Source organism: Danio aesculapii, chromosome 25 (genome assembly GCF_903798145.1).
Source record: "Danio aesculapii chromosome 25, fDanAes4.1, whole genome shotgun sequence".
NCBI lineage: Eukaryota > Metazoa > Chordata > Actinopteri > Cypriniformes > Danionidae > Danio > Danio aesculapii.
In genome coordinates, this window is record NC_079459.1 from 21,041,516 (window position 1) to 21,062,543 (window position 21,028).

The 21,028-nt window shown below is 35.0% G+C and overlaps 2 protein-coding genes across 2 annotated transcripts in view; both read right to left on the bottom strand.

The window, feature by feature from the left end:
- Nucleotides 1-385: 385 nt before the first annotated feature.
- Nucleotides 386-3,031, bottom strand: rassf10a (Ras association domain family member 10a). The gene has a single exon (XM_056451947.1). The coding sequence runs from the start codon at nt 2,912-2,914 to the stop codon at nt 1,607-1,609; it is 1,308 nt and encodes a 435-aa protein (XP_056307922.1). The 5' UTR covers nt 2,915-3,031; the 3' UTR covers nt 386-1,606.
- Nucleotides 3,032-5,971: 2,940 nt separating this feature from the next.
- tead1a (TEA domain family member 1a) overlaps nt 5,972-21,028 on the bottom strand; it is a 54,798-nt gene continuing 39,741 nt past the window's right edge. The window contains exons 8-11 of the mRNA XM_056451824.1: nt 19,643-19,816; nt 14,319-14,459; nt 11,158-11,310; nt 5,972-11,067 (exon numbers count right to left, since the gene is read on the bottom strand). Coding sequence (XP_056307799.1) covers nt 10,954-11,067; nt 11,158-11,310; nt 14,319-14,459; nt 19,643-19,816 — 582 coding nt within the window. The 3' untranslated portion in view covers nt 5,972-10,953. The remainder of the gene's footprint in view (nt 11,068-11,157; nt 11,311-14,318; nt 14,460-19,642; nt 19,817-21,028) is intronic.

Below are 21,028 nucleotides of genomic sequence, written 5' to 3' on the forward strand. Positions count from 1 at the left end.
AAATAAGACAAAGCATTATAAGAAAAGCATTTCTGCTTTGTGTTTATCAATTTCTGCACCTGAAAAATGCTAGACTCCCCCAGAAAACCATCAAATAGTGCTATTCAAACTATCTTGTGAAACTGTATTTACATCGCAATGTTTATCGCAGGATAATGAAATATCGCAATATCAGATTTCACCAATATCGGGCAGCCCTAATCCCTTTAAATGATTTTGTAAGCTGTTATAAAATGCTGCAGAAAACATTTTTGGGCATAACACTTGTTCATTTTGCTATTCTTGCAATTTGCACTGTGAAATTAGTCAACCACAAAATACATTTGATACTGAAAAGTCCCTTGTGACAAGAAAATGAGATAAGCAGAAATGACTTAACAGCAAATTCCAGTATGTCTGGTATGTTTAATTGCTGGGGTCTCACTGAAATCACTTCAGTGTTTCTCTTTAGTGTAAGCAAACAGGGATTCACGCATCAGCTCCTCAGAAGAATGAATAAACAGCAGTGCATGGCACACACGTTTAATTCCAACTGCACAACGTGTTGATCTGCTTATGCAAAACAATCGTAAAAGCTGTTAGTCAGTGAATCATTCTAATCAGTCAGCAGGTGAAGATGGAAGTGATTAGCACTTATTTTTAAACCGTTAGCTTCCTACTGTAAATGTTGCACAATAAATAATTCTGAAGACGATAAAAGACACCATTTAGTCAAACGTTTTGAGTTTTGTGTTTTTCTTAGTTTCAGGAACTCACTTTTATACATGAAATATTGCAGATTCTCACATGATAAAATTGATTTAAAAGATTGATGACTCATCCTGCACTGCATAGTTTTTTGTCCAATCAGATGTTCTCTGAAGTTTCACGCCCTCTAACATCAGTGGAAGAAAATAGTACATTGGTTTGTACATTACAGTTGCACTGGTCTGATTGTATTACTGTTAACATGTAAACAAAAACTGTGGGCGGGGCAAATCAGTTGAATAACAAAATAATTCTTTAAATTCGAGAGCATCTGATTGGACAAAAATCAACATGGTGGAGGATTTCCGAGAAAAGGAATACAACACAATCTTCATAAGTATCTTATGTTCTGATTGATTAATTAGTGGCTATTGTTTTTGCTAAATTTGTACATTTATGATCTGCTCAAGCACCAGCGAAAAGCCTTCTTGTTTTCTGTACAAATTAAATCATACAAATAGCCACTAATAGATCAAACTGTCAGATCAAAGACAAGTATAAAAATTAAATATGTGTAGATAATGTTCAGAAAGAGCAAAGCTGCATGAACTAAAAACCCACAAAACTCAAATTGTAACTTTTAAACTTAAGGCTACGTAACACAATTACATAGTTTTGGAATAACATTAGTCAGCACACAGTGGACACCTCTCAGTCTATGCATTGGTTAATTTGCTCTAATTTTGTAAGTTGCACCTTACAAGCTATGTGTACAAGTGAGGCAATAACAGAGTGAGGCGATCATAACACTACACTGGTATCATTTACATGCCTTCCTCTCTTATAAAGAGAGAAATCTTAAATAGAGGCGCAGTGTTCCCTGAGTTCGCGCAGTTTTGAACGACTCCCGCGATTTTTGTCACACGAGTGACTCGCAAACAGGCGCGTTATTATCCGAGTCCTGGCTGTGCATTGAACTCAGCCCGGTGTCCGAATCGTCGTCATTGGTGCATGTTTTGGACATTCCCCTCGCCTGCTCCACCCAAACATTGTCTACTGAAGGCAGTGTCTCTGCTTCTCCCTCATCTTTACCGTCCTCGGCCTTTTTCTCTTCCAGCTCATCTAATCTGTGAACCTTTTCGAGTAAATCCCTGAACTCCCGTTCTTTCGAGTCCAAAAGCTCCTGACTCATGTCCAAGTCGGTCTTCACCGTCTCCAGATCAGTATTCAAGCGCAGCCCTATGTATAAACTCGTATCCAGTTGAGTTTTGATCCTCTCTTCCTCTAACTGAAGTTCGGTGTCTGTCAGGTGTTCCGGGAGCGATTCCTCAGCGACTGAAGACACCTTCAGAGGCGTTTCATCTCCAGAGCTCTCCGCGTCTTTGCCTGAAAGCTCCGCTTTTCTCCTCCTCATCCACCTGTGGTTGAGCTCCTCTTGTATTTCCCCGGTCAGGATCTCCATCAGAGCTTCCCTCTCGGTTAGTTCCTCCTGAAGTTGAATGACTTGGTCGCAGCGGGACGCGTATTCCTCAAACTGCGCAAAAGCCGCGTCCGATCGTGCGCTCGAGTCTCCTTGGTCCAGCAAATAAGTGTCCTGAACATAGTTCACGCCGTGTATTTTCATTCTGTCGAAGTGAACTTTTGATTCAAACCTCTCGATTTCGCCATCCAGCTCCTTTATCCGCTGTACCTGCTGTCGGATAGTATGATCCTGGGAGATAATAAGATGAACGAGAGTTTCCATCTTGTCCGCGGATTTGTCTTTCGAAACTTCTTCTTTCCTCCTGTTTATTTTGTCCAGCTTTCTAAAAGCCTTGCGTACAATCCTCCGCTGTTTTTCCTGTGAAAATGGCATGGTGGTTCTGGAGGTGCAGGGGCTTTCCTTGCTGAGCACGACCCGCGCTTCTGCGCTCCTCGGCCCGCTGTTGGGCAGCGATGCGTCGCTCCGCACCAGGACGAAGCGCACATTCTCCTGCTCGTCCCCCCATGCGCTCCACAGCCGTAAGATTTTCGTTTTATTCGGCAGAATCCGCTCAAACCCCCTCCATTTCTCCACGATGCAGTAGGACTGCGGAGGACCGCTGAGCATCGCGCCCTGTTGGAAGTTCTGGTCCTCCAGCAGCACTTTGACTACATCCGCGCAGGTGGTGCGTCTGGAGAGTCCGGACACCAACTTTTCCTCCCGGCAGACCCACACCGAGATCTTACTCTCCTCTTGTTCCATCATTATTTACATCGAATGCCCCTTGACCGGCTTTGTCTTTTAATTTCACATTCGTTAAGTGTTATACGTGGTTTGTAGTAGTTTCTAGTAGAGTGCCGGAGAGTGCGCGCGCGCTGACAGATAGAGTTGTGTTTGTCTGAACTCCTGCAGCAGCGGTGTTTCTGAGCGCCCAGGCTCCGCCCACTCAGACATGACGACACTACTGCTCTACTCATTACTATAGCAGAGCGAAACTCTTCAGTAAAGCCGCATGAGGTTTCTGGCATTTTTAGAGCGGAAAATAATCAAAATAGTCCTTCAGTGACTGAATAAAAATGTTGATAACTGAATTTTTGAATCAATGAAAGCAAACAAATCTTTGTTTTGAGGTTTTGAAAGGCATATAAAAATGTAGAATAAAAATATAGAAAATAATAACATTATTCAAATGTAAAATTAATGCAAAAATGAAATGTAATTTAAAACTTGCTAAAAAGTTTGCGTCTTATTTTGCCTTTTGCAAATATTTACATCATACAAAACAGACAAAACTAAAATGCTGTCCTTGACCAACAAGTATGATTAGTTAAAAGTATATACAAATTATTACGTTATAATAACATAAGGGTAAAAGTTCAGAAAAATAAATATAAAATTCAGAATAAAACTTTTTTAATATTTACATCATAAAAACAAAACAAAAACACTGTATGTTATTTAATCAACGTGTAAAACTTAATAACAAATAAATTATTACAGTTACATTATTAAAACGTCAAAGTCAAATTAATGCAAAAATAAATGTGTAAAAATCAACATAAAACACCATCTAACAAGCTTAGAAAACATTTCTACTTTGAGGACATCATATGTGATTTCTCCACACTGCAGACGTATAACAATAATAGTAATTTTGCAGTAGTTCACTAGAGGAGCTTTATTCACACACACACACACACACACACACACACACACACACACACACACACACACACACACACACACACACACACACACACACACACACACACACACACACACCAGAAGGTCAGAGACTGTAATAAATCACCACACTGACATTATGATTATTATGAGGATGAGGATGATCATGACGATGCGGATGGTCAGATTTCCCATCGGTCAGTGTGGATTTACTGTAAAATCCTCAGATGATTAGAGCAGAAGTGGACTGTGATGCCATCAGGATTACAGTCAGATCAAATAAACATCAATCGCTCTCTCTATACGCTAACAATATTTATAACATAGATCTTTTATCCTAGATGGATCATATCTATCTATCTATCTATCTATCTATCTATCTATCTGTCTATCTGTCTGTCTGTCTGTCTGTCTGTCTGTCTGTCTGTCTGTCTGTCTGTCTGTCTGTCTGTCTGTCTGTCTGTCTGTCACTCTATTTATCTATCCATCTATCTATCTAATAAAATATCCTACTTTTTGTTTGTATATTTTAGTCACAATAACAATATTTTTTTTACAAATAGTATCTCTACAGTATGTAAAACTGATTTTTTTTTGCTTTATCATGTTTTTTTGTAGCACTTTTATAAATAAAATAGATTGTTTTATTATTATTGTTTATTATAATGTATTTATTAATATGTAAATAATGATATAATGTCATTAATATTCATAAAATTATAGACTTCTACTACTAATAATAATAATACTTATACAATACACAGTATCTTCATTTAGTATCTCTATATAAGTAATAATATGAATAGTAATAATATACAAGCATCATAATACTCATCATGTTTAAAAATATCACTACAACTAATGTTATACTATTGTTACTACCAATAATAATCTCCTTTTTATAAATTAAAATACACCCTCTTTACATAATGATATATGTCTTATAGTTGTTATAACTGTTACCTTTATTGTTGACATTTTAAATTGTATTCAGTCTCTTCTTTATTAAAGAATAAATCGTGGGGAATAGAGCTGCAGATAAAACTGATGTAATGTCTCATTATTTGCAATGTACTGACATCTAGTGGATGTAAAGAACAGTACATTTGTTCAACAAGACATATTTAGCAAGTGTACACTACCTGGCAAGTCTTGTCACCTATCCAAGTTTTAGAAACACCTAATACTAACTTGACTTCTAGTTGATCATTTGGTATCAGAAGTGGCTTATATGAAAGGCAAAGGGCTCTAGATTACGCTTATTTTACCAAAATAAAATATGATCATGCCTTGATTTTGAATTAGGACAGTAAAGGTCTGACTTTGCTAAGAGAAAAGTCTTGTCACCTAACAGAAATAATGTACAGTACAAAATATAAAGTGATTGTGCAGTGGAAAAAGAATGAATATTGTGTTTGACTTCCATGAGCTTGGAGGACTGCATCCATACATCTCTGTAATCACTCAAATAACTTATTGATAAAGTCATCTGGAATGGCAAAGAAAGCGTTCTTACAGGACTCCCAGAGTTCATCAAGATTTTTTGGATTCGTCTTCAATGCCTCCTCCATCTTACCCCAGACATGCTCAATAATCTTCATGTCTGGTGACTGGGCTGGCCAATCCTGGAGCACCTTGACCTTCTTTGCTTTCAGGAACTTTGATGTGGAGGCTGAAGTATGAGAAGGAGCGCTATCCTGCTGGAGAATTAGCCCTCTCCTGTGGTTTGTAATGTAATGGGAAGCACAAATGTCTTGAAACCTCAGGCTGTTAATGTTGCCATCCACTTTGCAGATCTCTTGCAAGCCCTCATACTGAATGTAACTCCAAACCATGATTTTTCCTTCACCAAACTTGACCGATTTCTGTGAGAATCTTGGGTCTATGTGGGTTCCATTAGGACTTCTGCAGTATTTGTGATGATAGGGGGGCATTTCAACAGATGATTCATCTGGAAAAATCCACCTTCTGCCACTTCTCCAAATAATCAACTAGAAGTCAAGTTACTATTTGTTGCTCTTACAACTGGGATCGACGACAAGACTTTTGTCAGGTAGTGTATTCATTTATTTCATTATTATTTAAAACAAAAAAAGTAAAAAAAAAAATCTCAAAAGACCAAGCACACCAGTTTCCAGTACAAACACTAAAAGTTTATTTTCATTTTCTTTTTTGTATCCCTCGCCCCCCCTTAATGAAAATATACACAATTGAAAACAATTATTCGACATGAGTCCATCTATTAAAAACAGCTAGCCAAAACTCTTCAGTGCTCTCCGGGAAAACAGCCGTCACAGACATTAGTGTTCGGTTTCAATGCTCACTTTACTAACAGAGACATGGCTGACAAAAACAAAGCAACAAAAACACATTCTTGTGTGGTGAATAAGACCGAGATCCACAGTCCGATTTATTTCACCCAGAGAAATGAGGAATCTGTTAGCACTGATGTCATTAAATCATATATCACCCTTCCCTTATATACACATACACAACACCATTAATGCACTGACAAACAAAAAGCAAACAGCCACTTATGAGCTATCAGTTTCAGATCTCATGATTTTTTTTTTGACTATGTCAAAGGCATTACGGTGATAGAATCCAAATCTGACTCGCATTTTCTTTTTTTTTTTTTTGGCGTCAAAATATTTCTGAGCTGGAAAAGAACACACAAAAGGCACTTTCAACACCTGTAGATTTCACTTGGCATGAATTGAAGTGATTGAATGTGTTTATTTCAACATGATTTCACGGCAATTCGTAACTTTTTAATTTAGAAGCTAATTCGTATGAATTCGTGTGATCGTACAATTTAGTACGATTCGCTCCTCCCCTAATGATGGCATCTTTTTAAAATCGTACACTTTTGTACAACTGAACTCTTACGAATTTGTATGAATTCGCGACTAAACTAACAAAACGTAAAATAGTTACATTTCCTCGTGAGATCAGGCTGGTTTATTTGGTGTACAAGATTGAAACGTGACCTACTTCGGGATAAAGGGGTAGTTCACACAAAAGTGAAAAGTTACTCATTGTTACTCACGGTTTATTTATTTGACTTTGAACACATAAAATTTTATGATTGTTGGAAACTAGAAGTCGTTGACTTTAGTAGTAGGAAAACAAATGCAATGGAAGTCAATAAAGGTCATTATATCTTATTTAATCTGTTTTAACAGAAAATAAAACAGAAGTAGAAAATGAGTAAATGATGACAGAATTGTCAATTTTGCATGAACTATTCCTTTAAGGTCTGTTCACATTATGAATGATAACTATAACGTTAGCAAAAAAAGTTTTTGCTCCTGTCCCTTTAAAAGCAGGATGGATTCTGATTGGCCGTTAGTTTGATTGGCAGCTTCCTATTTTTTTCTATCAATGTTTTATTAATCACAATATTCCGTACTTTAAAATAAGTAACGTTCATCAGTGTTAAAATCTTGATGGTTCTGTGGATCTCGTCGATCAAATCTGATCTTTTATTTGTATTATATTGGATATACATCAGGTGATTGGCTAGGCCATTCTATAGCATTATTTTCTTTCTCTGAAAGCTTTTGAGAGTATTCTTGGCTGTGTGTATCAATGTTTTATTAATCGCAATATTCCGTACTTTAAAATTTGTAACATTCTTTACGAGTCTTTATTGTCCATTTAGTTATCCTCCTCGTTGTGAACAGACTTTACGCTGGCACCACAAAAAATATGGTCTTTTTTTTGGACAATATACAAACTTTGTGAGGTTGTTCATGTTTTCTCACTATTATACAACGTCTGCGATTATGAACACTAAGGCACGGTATGCTTTGGTGATTTTGCTATGTAAATTCCCTTTCTCGTGTAGCCTGCTGGGGAAACACCGGTTATTAAAGCTGAAGTAAGTCATGTAGCAGCAGTGGCGCCACCTAATGGATTTGCCCGGGATGAAATAATTGCCCAACCTTGAAACACGCCACTGGTTGAGATTGTGTTGTGTAGAAATTAATACATTTTCACAGCATGACAGTATTGAAGCTTCATTCCACCACAGAATTTTTAAAAAAGGAATTGCAACTATTCAATCTAACAATTGACTTTTTCCCCCTCCCAAATGCAAGATTAAACAAAAAAAAAAAATTGTTTCAGCAAGTTTAGCTCCTGAAATTCTGAGTAAAAATGTTAGAATGGTGATGTTTTCACTATTATATATCAGTATGCGAGTATGCAATTCATAATAGTCCGGTGTACAGAGGGGAAAATAAGTATTGAACACGTCATGTTTTTTCCTGGGAATAATATTTCTAAAGGAGCTGTTGACATGGAAATGAAGCAGATTTTGGTGGCATCCAAACAATACAAACATTAAAACAAAACAAAAACAAATCTGAAAAATGAGTTGTGTTTAATAACAATGAAATGACACGAAGAAAGAACTGAACTGAACTACTGAAATGTATTTAATACTTTATATAAAAGTTTTTTTTTGGTGATGGCAGCTTAAAGACACCTCTCATATGGAGAATGAAGTCAGATGAATTACTACAGTGTGAGTTTTTTCACAGACTTCAACAGTGTGTAAAAATCCTGATGGTTCTGTGGGTCTCGTCTATCAAATCTGATCTTTATTTTTTTTTTTTATTGGATTCAAGTCAGGTGATTAGCTGGGCCATTCTACAGCTTTATTTTCTTTCTCTGAAAGCATTTGAGAGTTTCCTTGGCTGTGTTTTGGATCATTGTCTAGCTGAAATGTCCAGCCTAAATGTTGGACTAAAGCAGCTGATATTAATTTACAATGACGAAGCGGGTTGGTGAAGAACTACTGAGAAATTTCAGCTGCTGTCTGGGCATTCACTGTATTTCCACACCTCCCTTTCTTCATGTGTTCAATACTTTTCCTTGTGTCATTTCATTTTATTACACATCACCTCATTTGTAAACTAATTAGATTTGTTTTCTGTGCATATATGGATTTCTTTGGTTGTTACCAAGATAGGGTGAAAATTTCAGGTCAACGACACCTTTAGATATAGGTTTTCTGAGAAAAAATAGTTGACATGTTCAGTGCTTATTTTTCCTGCTGAATTTAGTTTTTCGACTCAAGCAACTTATGTTCTGACTTATAAATGCGACTATCTCAAATTTTTCTTAAAATTGCACTTTCAGATTTCAGAATTCTACATTTAAACTTGCAGTTTCAGAGTTGCAATGTTGAGAGGAAAAAAGTCAGAATTGCATTTGTTATATCAGTATGTGACAAAAATGCAACTCGTATCTTATAATTTGGACTCTTCTTTTTACAGATGCAAATTTATATCATAACAATTGGCAAAAATCTGTATCATTCTAAAGGCTGATTTATACTTCTGTCAAGCGCATGTGTATGCTCCAGTGCAACCTTTTGTGCAGTTACAAACCCTTCACCATGGCTGATGCACGTTTCAAAAAAAGTAACTACACATCACAATGACGCATATCGCAAGCTCTGTGATTGGTCGGCTTGGTAGCTGTAACCAGTGTAGGCAGGACTAAAGCTGCGGTCACACTGTGCTTTGTGTGTGCGAAATTCAGTCGTACGGCGCTGCGAATAGGGGCGGGATTAAACAAGATAATTAGACATTTAAAAAAGCAAGCGATTGCTCCATGTTTTAAATTTCTGTTCAGACAGGTCGTGTTTTGATCCTTGATTGGTCTCACGCAGTCAAGTGATGCGATTTCGCAGTTCAGAGTTCACCAAGCTTGAACTTTACATCGCAGCAACATGCGAAACTGGACGCATGACCTTGCGTTTCCGGTTTGACGCATTCACGTGCAAATTAATGGAAGTCTATGGGAGGAAAAGCCCAGTGTGACCGCAGCTTAAGAGCCTTGCAAACTCGTAGGAGCGAGTGTTTACAAGTGTCAAGTCCAATGAAGTAGCTCTAGATGGAAACATTTGTTTTGTGTTTACCTTATGAGTAAAGTTGTTGCACGCCTGCCGGTTCGCACCTCTGAATGAGCAAGTTTGCGATACGTGTATATTAGGTAGCATTCAGCCTAAACAAAACACCAGCGAAGAAACTCGACACAACCTACTGCCAGCTAGAGTTACAGAAGTGCTAATGCAGAGCAACACAAACAGAAGGCTGAAGTATAAATGCACGACTACGCATAAGGCATGTGCCATAGGTTACGCCGATCACTCGACGCAGAAGTATAAATCAGTCTTATCAGTGACCTATTAGCACAGTTTATAAAGCAAAACTGAGATCCATCTCACAAAACTGAGAATTTGAAATGCAGCCAATACATCTCAGTAACTGAAATATGTACTTTGACACATGCAACTGTTGTGTGGAATTTGGCCTTTTGTTTCTGATATATAAACTGCAAGTTCATCTCTCACATGTGTAACTTATAACTTCTCATATTTATAACCTGATAATCATTAACTTCCTTATTTTGAGGACAAAAAAAAAAGTCAGAACTGGCCAAGAATATTTGATCAATACGTCTTATATTTGCAACTAGTATTTCAGTTCTTGTTCTGTGGAGGAAATGGTCTTCTAGACAACAGGACGGGGTTTTTAATGAACTAATGTACTTGTCTTTCTGTGCATAATAAGCTGGCTCAGAAAAGTATTTTTAAATAATGAAAAAAAAGGTTACATCAGCTTTAAAGGCAAAAGGAAATCCACAAACTAAAGCGATTGTGTAAAGGAAAGGTTTGTTAGTGTTGTAGCATCTGTAACGGTGGCTCACAGCTCATGTGCGTTCTGTAAGGCAGGTAGTTCCACATAAATAATACAGTACCTTTCTGTGCTCGTCCATTCAAAATAAATCCCACAAAAACTACCAGGGGCCAAGTCTTTGAAATGTAGATCAGCGGTGGAACAGAAACAATACGACTCTATAGAACAAGCAAAACACGCTAATGTGGTTTAAAACATCAACCGACGTCTGAACAAACTGTACCGCTTCACCCACACGACAGGTTAAAGAAAAAACACAGAAACACGAGAGATAGAAACGAACGATGATGTCATTATTCACCCAAGCAAAGCCTTATGGGAAGGACTGACAGAGGCATGAGGTTTTGTGAGGCTTAAGTCAGTCCGTCAGCTGAACGCCACAGTGTTTTTAATGTTATCGAGCACACCTCAATCTTTGACCAGTCTGTAGATGTGATGCTGAGCGCCGTGTTCACTGTTGGACACTTCGAAAACACACGCCATGCAGAGCAGAGTCTCTTGAGTTTCCCTGTTGGACACCACCTGTGGACACGGGGACAGATGAGACGCTGCTGCTGATGATGTATTGATGTGGACTGTGTGTGTGTGTGTGTGTGTGTGTGTGAGACGTACCAGTAGTATAGTGAAGTTTTCGAGGACGCTGTTCATCATGTATTTCTCTGGCAGGTGTTTGAGCTTGTGGATGAAGTTGATCATGTATTCACACATGGGTGATCGGCTGATCTTGTAGACGAAACGACCGTTTTCAAAGCGAGCGTATTCAGTCTGGAAGGAGAGCAATTCAAAATGATTATTTAATGTAATATAATATAATATGCATTTAATTCCTTATAAAATACAGTTTTATGTCATTTTAATATAATTTATAAGCAACAAAATGCGTATTACATGTATATTTTGCATATAAAGTATGGTTAAAATGGCATTAAATAAAGCTATTTTTACATGTAATACGCACTTAATTGCTTATAAAATACAGTATTATTTATTTAATGTCATTTAATATAATTCATATGTACTATTTACATGTAATACGCATTTAATTGCTTAGAAAATACAGTATTATTTATTTAATGTCATTATAATATGATTTATATGTAATATTTACATGTAATATGCATTTAATTGCTTAGAAAATACTGTATTATTTATTTAATGTCATTTTAATATAATTCATATGTAATATTTACATGTAACTCATGTGTAATTGCTTATAAATGATATTAAAATTACATCAAATATTGTATTTTATTAGGAATTAAATGTGTATTACATGTAAATATTACATATAAATGATATTAAAATTATTATTATTTTATGTTATATTTACATGTAATACACATCTAATTGAACTCAATTTATAGTCATTTTAATAGCTTTATGTAATATTTACATGCATTTAATTGCTTATAAAATACAGTGTTCTATTTAATGTAATTTAATATCATTCAACCAATAAAATGCATATTACATGTAAATATTACATATACATCATATTATAATGACATTAAATAAATAAAATATAGTATTTTATTAGCAAATGCGTATTCCATGTTTATATTACTGTATTTTATTTCTTTAATGTCATTTTAATATCATTTATAAGTAATTATTACATAAAAATACAGTATTTTATTTAATGTTATTTTAATATCATTTATATGTAATATTTACATGTAATGTGCCTTTAATCATAAAATACTGTATTCTATTTAACATCGTTTTAATATCATTTATAAGCAATTTAATATATTGGTGATGCGCAGAGGGTAGCACGTTCGCCTCACAGCACGAAGGTCGCTGGTTCGAGCCTCGGCTGGGTCAGTTGCGGTTTCTGTGTGGAGTTTGCATGTTCTCCCTGTGTTTGTGAGGGTTTTCTCCACAAGTCCAAAGACGTGGTATAGTTGAATTGGGTATGCTAAAATTGACCGTAGTGTGTGTGAATGTGTGTGTATGGGAGTTTCCCAGTGATGGGTTGGGGCTACATATGCTGGATAAGTTGGCGGTTCATTCCGCTGTGGCGACCCCAGATTAATAAAGGGACTAAGCCGAAAAGAATAAATGCATGTTGCATGTAAATATTACATATAAAGTTTATTACAATGACAAAATAAATACAGTAATAAAATAAATGCATATTACATGTAAATAAGAGTTGTATTTTTTTTATGTCATTTTAATATAATTTATATGTAATATTTACATGCTACACATTTAATTGCTCAGAAATGATATTTAAATGACATTAATATACTGGATTTTATGGTCACACTTTATTTTGACGGTCCATTTGTTGAATTTAAGTTACATTGCATCTACATGCCAACTAATTCTCATTAGATTATATGTAGACTGTTAGTTGTTTCTTACAGTCAGTTAAATGTCTGTTAAAGGAGCAGTATCAGCAGATATTAAGCAGACAGTCTACTAATACTCAACTAGACCATCAAAATAAAGTGTTACCAATTTTATAATTAATATTTACATGTAATACACTTAACCGCTATTCAACAGTATTTTATTTAATGTGATTTTGATATAATTTATATGTAATATTTACATGCAATACGTATTTAGTTACTTATGAGTTCTATTAAAATGATATTAAATAAATAAAATGTAGTATATTAAATATAATATTAACATACAATTGCTTATAAATTATATAAAAATGACATTAAATAAATAAAATTCAGTATTTTATATGTAATATTTATATGTAATACATATTTAATTGCTTATAAATTATATTAAAATAAAATACAGTACATTATAAGCAATTAAATATGTATTACATGTAAAATTACATTAAAATACATTAAATACAGTTTTTAGAAGTAATTAAGTGTAGTACATATAAAATTGCACATAAATTATATTAAAATGACAACATAAATAAATCTGTATTTTATAAACAATTTCATCTAAATATTACATATATTATATTAAAATTAAATATTTTATATGTAATATTTACATACAATTGCTTATAAAATACAGTTTTATTTGTGTATTGTAATTTTAATAATTTCCAGTTTTACATGTAATATGCATTGACATTGACATTAAATAGAAATTACAGCATTTTTAGTAATATTTACATGTAATATGCATTTAATTGCTTAATTTCATTAATATATTGTCATTTTATTATATGTAATATTTACATGCAATATGCAAAATATTGTATTTACCTTTCTATACGAATATTCCTTGTATATAATGCAGTTTCATAGCAAAACACACAACATTTAGCAGAGACATTTATCCAAAGTGACTTACAAAAGAGGAACAAAGCCATTTCAAATGTAGTATACACTCAATTTGATATGCATTTTTAAAACTGCAAAATTGTTAAATCAAGCTTTCAAAAGATTACAATAAAATTAGATTTTAATAATTATAAATAAAGTACTTGTGACATTTATACTAATTTTAAATATGAGTTAATTACAAATACATTTCAAATGACACAGCAATGTAATATATGAAGAGTTCAGATGCAAAAGCCTCTGTGCCGTCTGATATTTTCTTCTAAAATGAGCATTTTTCTGTGTATATGTTCAGATATTTATGTTCAGAACCTATTCATGTGAAATTGCTGAACGTACACACAGGAATCTGAGAAAAATGTTCATTGTAGAAGGATTTGAGATGGCTCTCAGAGGCTTTTGCGTATATAAAATATTTAGCATGTATATGATTTTCAATATTAGAGAAACCATTCAATTAAGATTGAAAACAAGTGAATGTATTTTCAGCAGACTCCTCACCTCCACCTTTTCCACCACTTGTTTGCCGAAGGAGCAGACCTTTGTGGAGCAGGTGATGGTCATGTTCTCTGAGCTCTCGTACTGACTGGTCACGCCGTAGAAAGAGCCGGAATCCTCCTGGATGTTACAGTTTAGATCAGCCTGCAGACACATCAGATAAAAGCTCAATGAGCAGAGATAAACACACACACACACACACACGTGCACAGCTGAACCTCAGCTTTTGCATACAGTTGAGCAAGAAACGCTTTATGTAAATTGGGAGCTTTAATAAATAGTGCTGTTTATCAAGGCTACAGACACCTGCTGTCTTATTTTACTGATGAAACATAGAGAGACAGTCAAAATTATTCACCCTCCTGTGAATTCGTTTTCCTTTCAAATATGATAAGCAGGAATTTTTCACAGTAATTCTGATAATATGTTTTCTTCTGGAGATAGTCTTTGTTTTATTGTTGCTAGAATAAAAGCAGTTTTACATATTTTTAAAAGCATTTTAAGGTCACTATTATGAGCCCCTTTAATGTAGTTGATGTATTCCCTAACATAAACAACGCCTGTCCATTCATTAATAGTTTGACATTTAGTAACGTAATCATAAAATCAAATGCTGTGCTTGTTAGTAAATGAACCATAAGGCAACATGAAAACAAGGTTATGCATTATTAGTTCATTAACTAACAGTAACAAACATGGATAAATCCTTTAAGAAATGTATTGTTCATTGTTTGTTTAATACTTTAACAGCATGTCCTGTATTGTAAAATGTTACCATGTTATTTAACATTCAGGCAGATGCTCTTCTGTAGCTCATGAGCATTGAATGGCTTCTCTGAGGTAAAAGTAATGCTTGTTGACATTATTTACACACTGTTTAGCTACGAAACAATAATGATTGAGAGATCACATCAAACCTGATCTATTTAAATATGACAGTTACTTTCATCAATAGTCTTTCTTTCAATCTTTCATGTTAAAGATTAAAGTTGGCCAAAACTACATTTAAATGCACAGAGATTAAAGCTGATATGTTATTTCAACTTGAAACTAATCTCGGATGCCAGATGCGCAACAAATAATGCTTAGTGGAGTTCTCTGTGAATGTGAAAAAATTATTTAAGACTCTGTAAAAAAACAATACACACACGTCTTGCGTAGTCCCTGCAAACTATCTATAGTCTGTATTTGATGAGGGGGAGAAGAGTTGACATCCACAATTAATGCAGATACATTTTTTTTGTTGGCAGAATTATCATCCTTGTCTATTATGATCTTACCATTTGTACCCGTTTCATTCATCTTTGCCAATCGGTGCTGCATTTTTACTGGCAGCATATTCCAACTACAGCAAGGGCACAGATCAAACAGGAAACACGCTGTGTTGATTAAATTATTGCCATTAAAATGAGTAACCATTGAAACGTGTTAGCTTTTCAGCTAAGGATTGAGCTTTGGTGACTGTGTGTTTTAAAAAATAAAAATAAAGTTACTGATGTGCATTAATGTTATATACGTTTTAATAATTCCTTATAATAATACCTTACATTTATATCGCGCTTCTCAAGACACTCATTACACATTGAGGGGAATCTCCTCATCCACCACCAGTGTGCAGCATCCACCTGGATGACGTGACGGCAGCCATATTGCGACAGACCACACACCAGCTGATTGGTGGAGTGGAGACAGAGTGATGAAGCCAATTATGATATGGGGATGGTTAGGAGGCCATGATGGACAGAAGCCAGTGGGCAAATTTGGCAAGGATGCCGGGGTTAAACCCCTACTCTGTTTTTCAAAGGACATCCTGGGATTTTTAACAACCACAGAGAGTCAACATCTCATCTGAAAGACGGCGCTCACTGAGCAGTATAGAGTCCCCTTCACTATACTGGGGCGATAGGGCCCACACAGACTGCAGGTTGAGCGCCCCCTGCTGGCCTCACTAACACCACTTCTGGCAGCAATCTAGCTTTCCTATGTGGTCTCCCATCCAGGTACTAACCGGGTGCAGCCCTGCTTAGCTTCAGAGGGCGACTATGTGAGAGTAGCAGAGAGCTAGCTGCCGGTTTAAAAAAAAAAAAAAAAAGCGGAAATCTCATGCTGTAACTATTCACCTTATTCTCCGCGTTCGAGTGGGCGCAGCCATTTGAATCATTTTGTCTCGAAACTTCCGGTCTTATTCACTTCCATTCATTTTTAAACGTTAAAAACTAATATTTTCTTATTATATTATTCTACTTTGTCTGTATTGTCATGCGAACACTTGTTTTTAGAGTAAGTAGTTTGACCGTTTTTTGGCCTTTATTATTCCTAGTCATTTCTACCATAAGCAACTAAATCGGAAGTTGTAAAACAATCGCAAAAACGAGCGCACTTCCGCATTGAAGAATAAGGTCAATAAGGACAGTACAAAACAGTATTGCTGCTTCAGAATATTTCTGACATGGACACATTGCCACACCACATGCAACAACTTAATTTTCCAGTTAACTAAATTTGATAAAAGTCGCACAAATTTTTTATGCTTTAAATCATGTTTTTAATGCAAGAATCTAACGGATTTGCTGAAAATGCTGCAATTGCTTTAAATATGAGCTCACTAATTTTGATGCTCTCGTCGCCTTCGGTGTGAACGCACGGTTGCATCGATGATGCCATGATGACATTAAATAATATTTGACTAAATATTTTTCAAGACACTTCTATACAGCTTAAAATGACATTTAAAGGCTTAACGAGGTTAATTAGGCAGGTTAGGGTAATTAGGCAAGTTATTGTATAACGATGGTTTGTTCTGTAGACAAGCGAAAAAAATATAGCTTAAAGGTGCTAATAATTTTGACCTTAAAATGGTTTTAAAAAATTAAAAATTGCTTTTTTTTTCTAGCTGAAATAAAAAAAAAAATCAAACTTTCTCCAGAAGAAAAAATATTATCAGACATACTGTAAAAATTTCCTTGCTCTGTTAAACTTCATTTGGGAAATATTTCAAAAAGAAAACATTTTTAAAGGGGGCTAATAATTCTGACTTCAACTGTAAATATATCTCTGTCTAACCATATTTATCAAGGCCACAAAAACTGTCTGTCGCATGTAATTATACTTCATTTACTCACTGTTTTAAAATAATTACAAAGAACAGAAAATTCTTCCAGAGTGAAACGGCACATGTGTGTTTGTCCTGCAGAGAGCGTGTGTGTTTCAGGAGGTGTTGCTGTGCTCTTGCACCTGTCGCTCAGAGCGGCAGGTGTTCAAATAAAGGCTCCCTATCAAATCCAGCAGCGGTATTAAAGGACACACCGAGTGCGGCCTGGATTAAATACGCCACTGCTGGCTTTAACACTGCACTTTAATCACAGCACAACATGTTGAACACATTCAGCTGCTTCACTTCAGACTCATGCAGGACAGCAGCTCACATCTACAACAAAGGGTGATATTTGGGGGATTCTACAACTTTGACTTTTTTGTGAGTGTTGTGAGTTCTTTTGAGGTCTTAAACTATCTTACAGGGTGGGTGAAGAGTAACTAGGCAATATTTAATGGCTAGAGAACTGAAGTCATGATGAAAACAGACTATATATACACGATTGAAAATAGGATTACATAGTTCCTGTAGTACAACAGGGTTTCCACAGGCTTCATTGGGTCAATTTTAGGACCATAATGACTGAAATTTCAGACTTGCACAAGGCTAAATGCTAAAGATTTTTTTAATAGCCAAAAAGGTTAAAACCTTTAACAAAAACCATTAAAACAAATGTTATTGTAAGGAAGATAATTAAACCACACAAGTAAGTAAATAGAGTTAGTAAATACACGTTTCTTTAAACTTTTATTGAAATATATTGTTAGTGATTGAATCAGTATTGGCCAGATTGGGTAGCTTTACATGGACACAGCTAAATTAAGACTTGTTAAAAATTATTTAAGCCCTACAAGACAATATTTCAGTGAATTTAAAACTTTTTAAGGCCCCGCAGATACCCTTTACAAGCATCAGCCACTAAAGCCGGTATTAAAAATGTTTAATGGGGTCAAAAATGTTGCATTTTTTAAGAAGCATATACTTTCAAGTAGAGATAAAACATGAAGATAGAAAAAAAAGACCATCTGCTTTTTTTGTTGTTGGCTCAGTATGTAATATTGTTATATATTCCTAGCAGAAATATTGAAAGGGTTGTCAAATTTAAGTGGGGATCATCACAAATGCTGGAAGTGGCATTAAAAAACAATGATTGGATCAGATGACCGGGGAACGAGTTAATAGACAACAATTGCTATTATTTAGGATTAATAAATATATAAATATTAATTTTAAATGTTAAACATTAACTTCATGATAGGTAATGCAAAAAATTAATCATTAAAAAATACTGCTGAGTTATAAAAAGGTGAAGTGTTATATTGAGAATAGGGATGCAGAGATTTTGGTTGTACAATTATAGTCTGAGGAATAATCACGGATTTACAGTTATCACAATTATTATGCGTTCATTCATTTCAAAACACTACTAGTTTAGAAAATCACATGGAAACCTTTATATTTTAAAGTGTTATTAACTGCTGCTCAGTAACCCTATAATACAGCACAAATTAATAATAAAAAACAAACAATAGTCCAGTTCTCTTTGGACTTAAAAGTGAAAAAGGTTTTGGGATTTAAACAAAAGTAATCATTTTACCTTGAAAAATAAATGACAGATTAATGAATAAATCAAAACAATAGCATGTGTCTAATACAATAGCAAAGTATTTTCCTTTTTAAAGAGAACATGTAGTCATCAAAGGCTGCTGAAGCTCTGTCTGAAAGGCACTTTTGATCAACTATATTACACAATTGTTTGGTATTTTCATGTTTTTTTTCTGTTTGGAGTAGAAATGTGTATATTTCAGGGGCGTTGCTAGACATAAAGCTCTACTGAAAAAGACACGATATGTGAAAACGACCCTTAGTTAATAGCCTCAGCCATAGTTAATCCAGTGTGCCTCTATATTATCCTCGGTGTACAAGCTCAGAACATTAAACTAGTGCATAGTTTGCATAACTTTGTTTAGTTGCAGCAGTTTGATCCGTGCAGAAACGCGGTGTTGGGAAGCCTTTACGATTAATTAACAAATTAAATCGCAGTTAATAGTGAAATCGGTTAATCGTTGTATGCCTAATTGATAATTAGCTTTACTAATGTTAATTATGTAAATGAGATAATGTTTCTTCACCGAACTGCTGAAAATATGATTGATATATTTGGCATAACTTGAATTGATCACAATAAGGAGGGAGATGATCATACACTCAGATTCCTCTCAGAAAGACTCACCCAGAACTTGACGAGGAAGAAGGCGTTCTGTGGTCCCTTTCCAAACAGCTCCTTTAATCCTCCCTTCTTCTCTGGGAATTTGTCGTAGATTTGACGAATATCCACCGTCTCCAGCAGCGCGTCGCTGTACGAGTAGTTCGTCTGGCCGATGTGCACAAACAGATGCTTGTTGTACTGCACAAAGCAAATGACAAACATTAGATCAACGCAACAATACAACAGAAAATTAAAGAGACTGTTCACCCCAAAATTGTGGCATTTAACCTGAACCGTAGACCATCTGTATCTGTAGATTACAAAAGAAGATATTTTGAAGAATGCTGGAAACTGCTCACCATTGACATCCATAGTATTTTTTTCAATTAACACTAGAACCGCCATGGGGTCAATTTTACCCATCACTGTTATTCAAATGTACATAAGAGACCTTCAATAAAACATTCAAGCCTCCCGGTCATTGACTTTTACTAAAATTGCCTTATTTACAATTTCCTAATTTTAAAAAATTGTTTAGATAAAAACTGATTAAAAAGTGGGACATTTATACCTATAAGCTCCAGCGTGGGTCAAATTGACCAACTATAAGAAATGCTTGTATTTATGCACTGCTTATGTTTGAAATTACTCACCAATGACTTTTACGTTCAACTTTACTCACTGAATTAGCGGTTATAAATGAATAAAGTCACTATGACTGAAAGAAGGCGATTTGTAGAGCTCTGAAAAACCCAAACTGCAATGAATGATGGAGAGTCTGGAGAAATAAGTTCTGCATCAGAGTATGATGGCTCAAATTGAGATATTTTAAGCTACTCATAACCTACTCCTAAAATAATCTGGTCGTCCTGAAAAAAATAATTTTCTGAGTCTGGACACTTTTTGTTAACTGGCGAAAAACAGTGAAATAATTTGTTTTTTGTTTTTTTTAGCAATTTCTAAACAATATTTGTGCTGGGTAAAATTTAGCCGCACTGGCGATTTTAGAAATACAGCGACCTCCGGCAGTTCTAGTGTTAAAATAAGTGTACAAAACCTGACAAAAGTCTTGTATCCAAGTTTTAGGAACAACAAATAATAACTTGACTTCTAGTTGATAATTTGGTATCAGTAGGGGGCTTATATGAAAGGGAAATGCCTCTAGATTATGCTTATTTAACCAAAATAAAATATGATCATGCCTTGATTTTTAATTATATAAATAGGACAGTAAGGTCTGACTTTGCTTAGACAAAAGTCTTGTCACCTAACAGAAATAATGTGCAGTATAGAATATAAAGTGATTGTGCAGTGGAAAAAGAATTAATATTGTGTAGGACTCCCATGAGCTTGAAGGACTGCATCTATACATCTCTGCAATGACTCAAATAACTTATTGATAAAGTCATC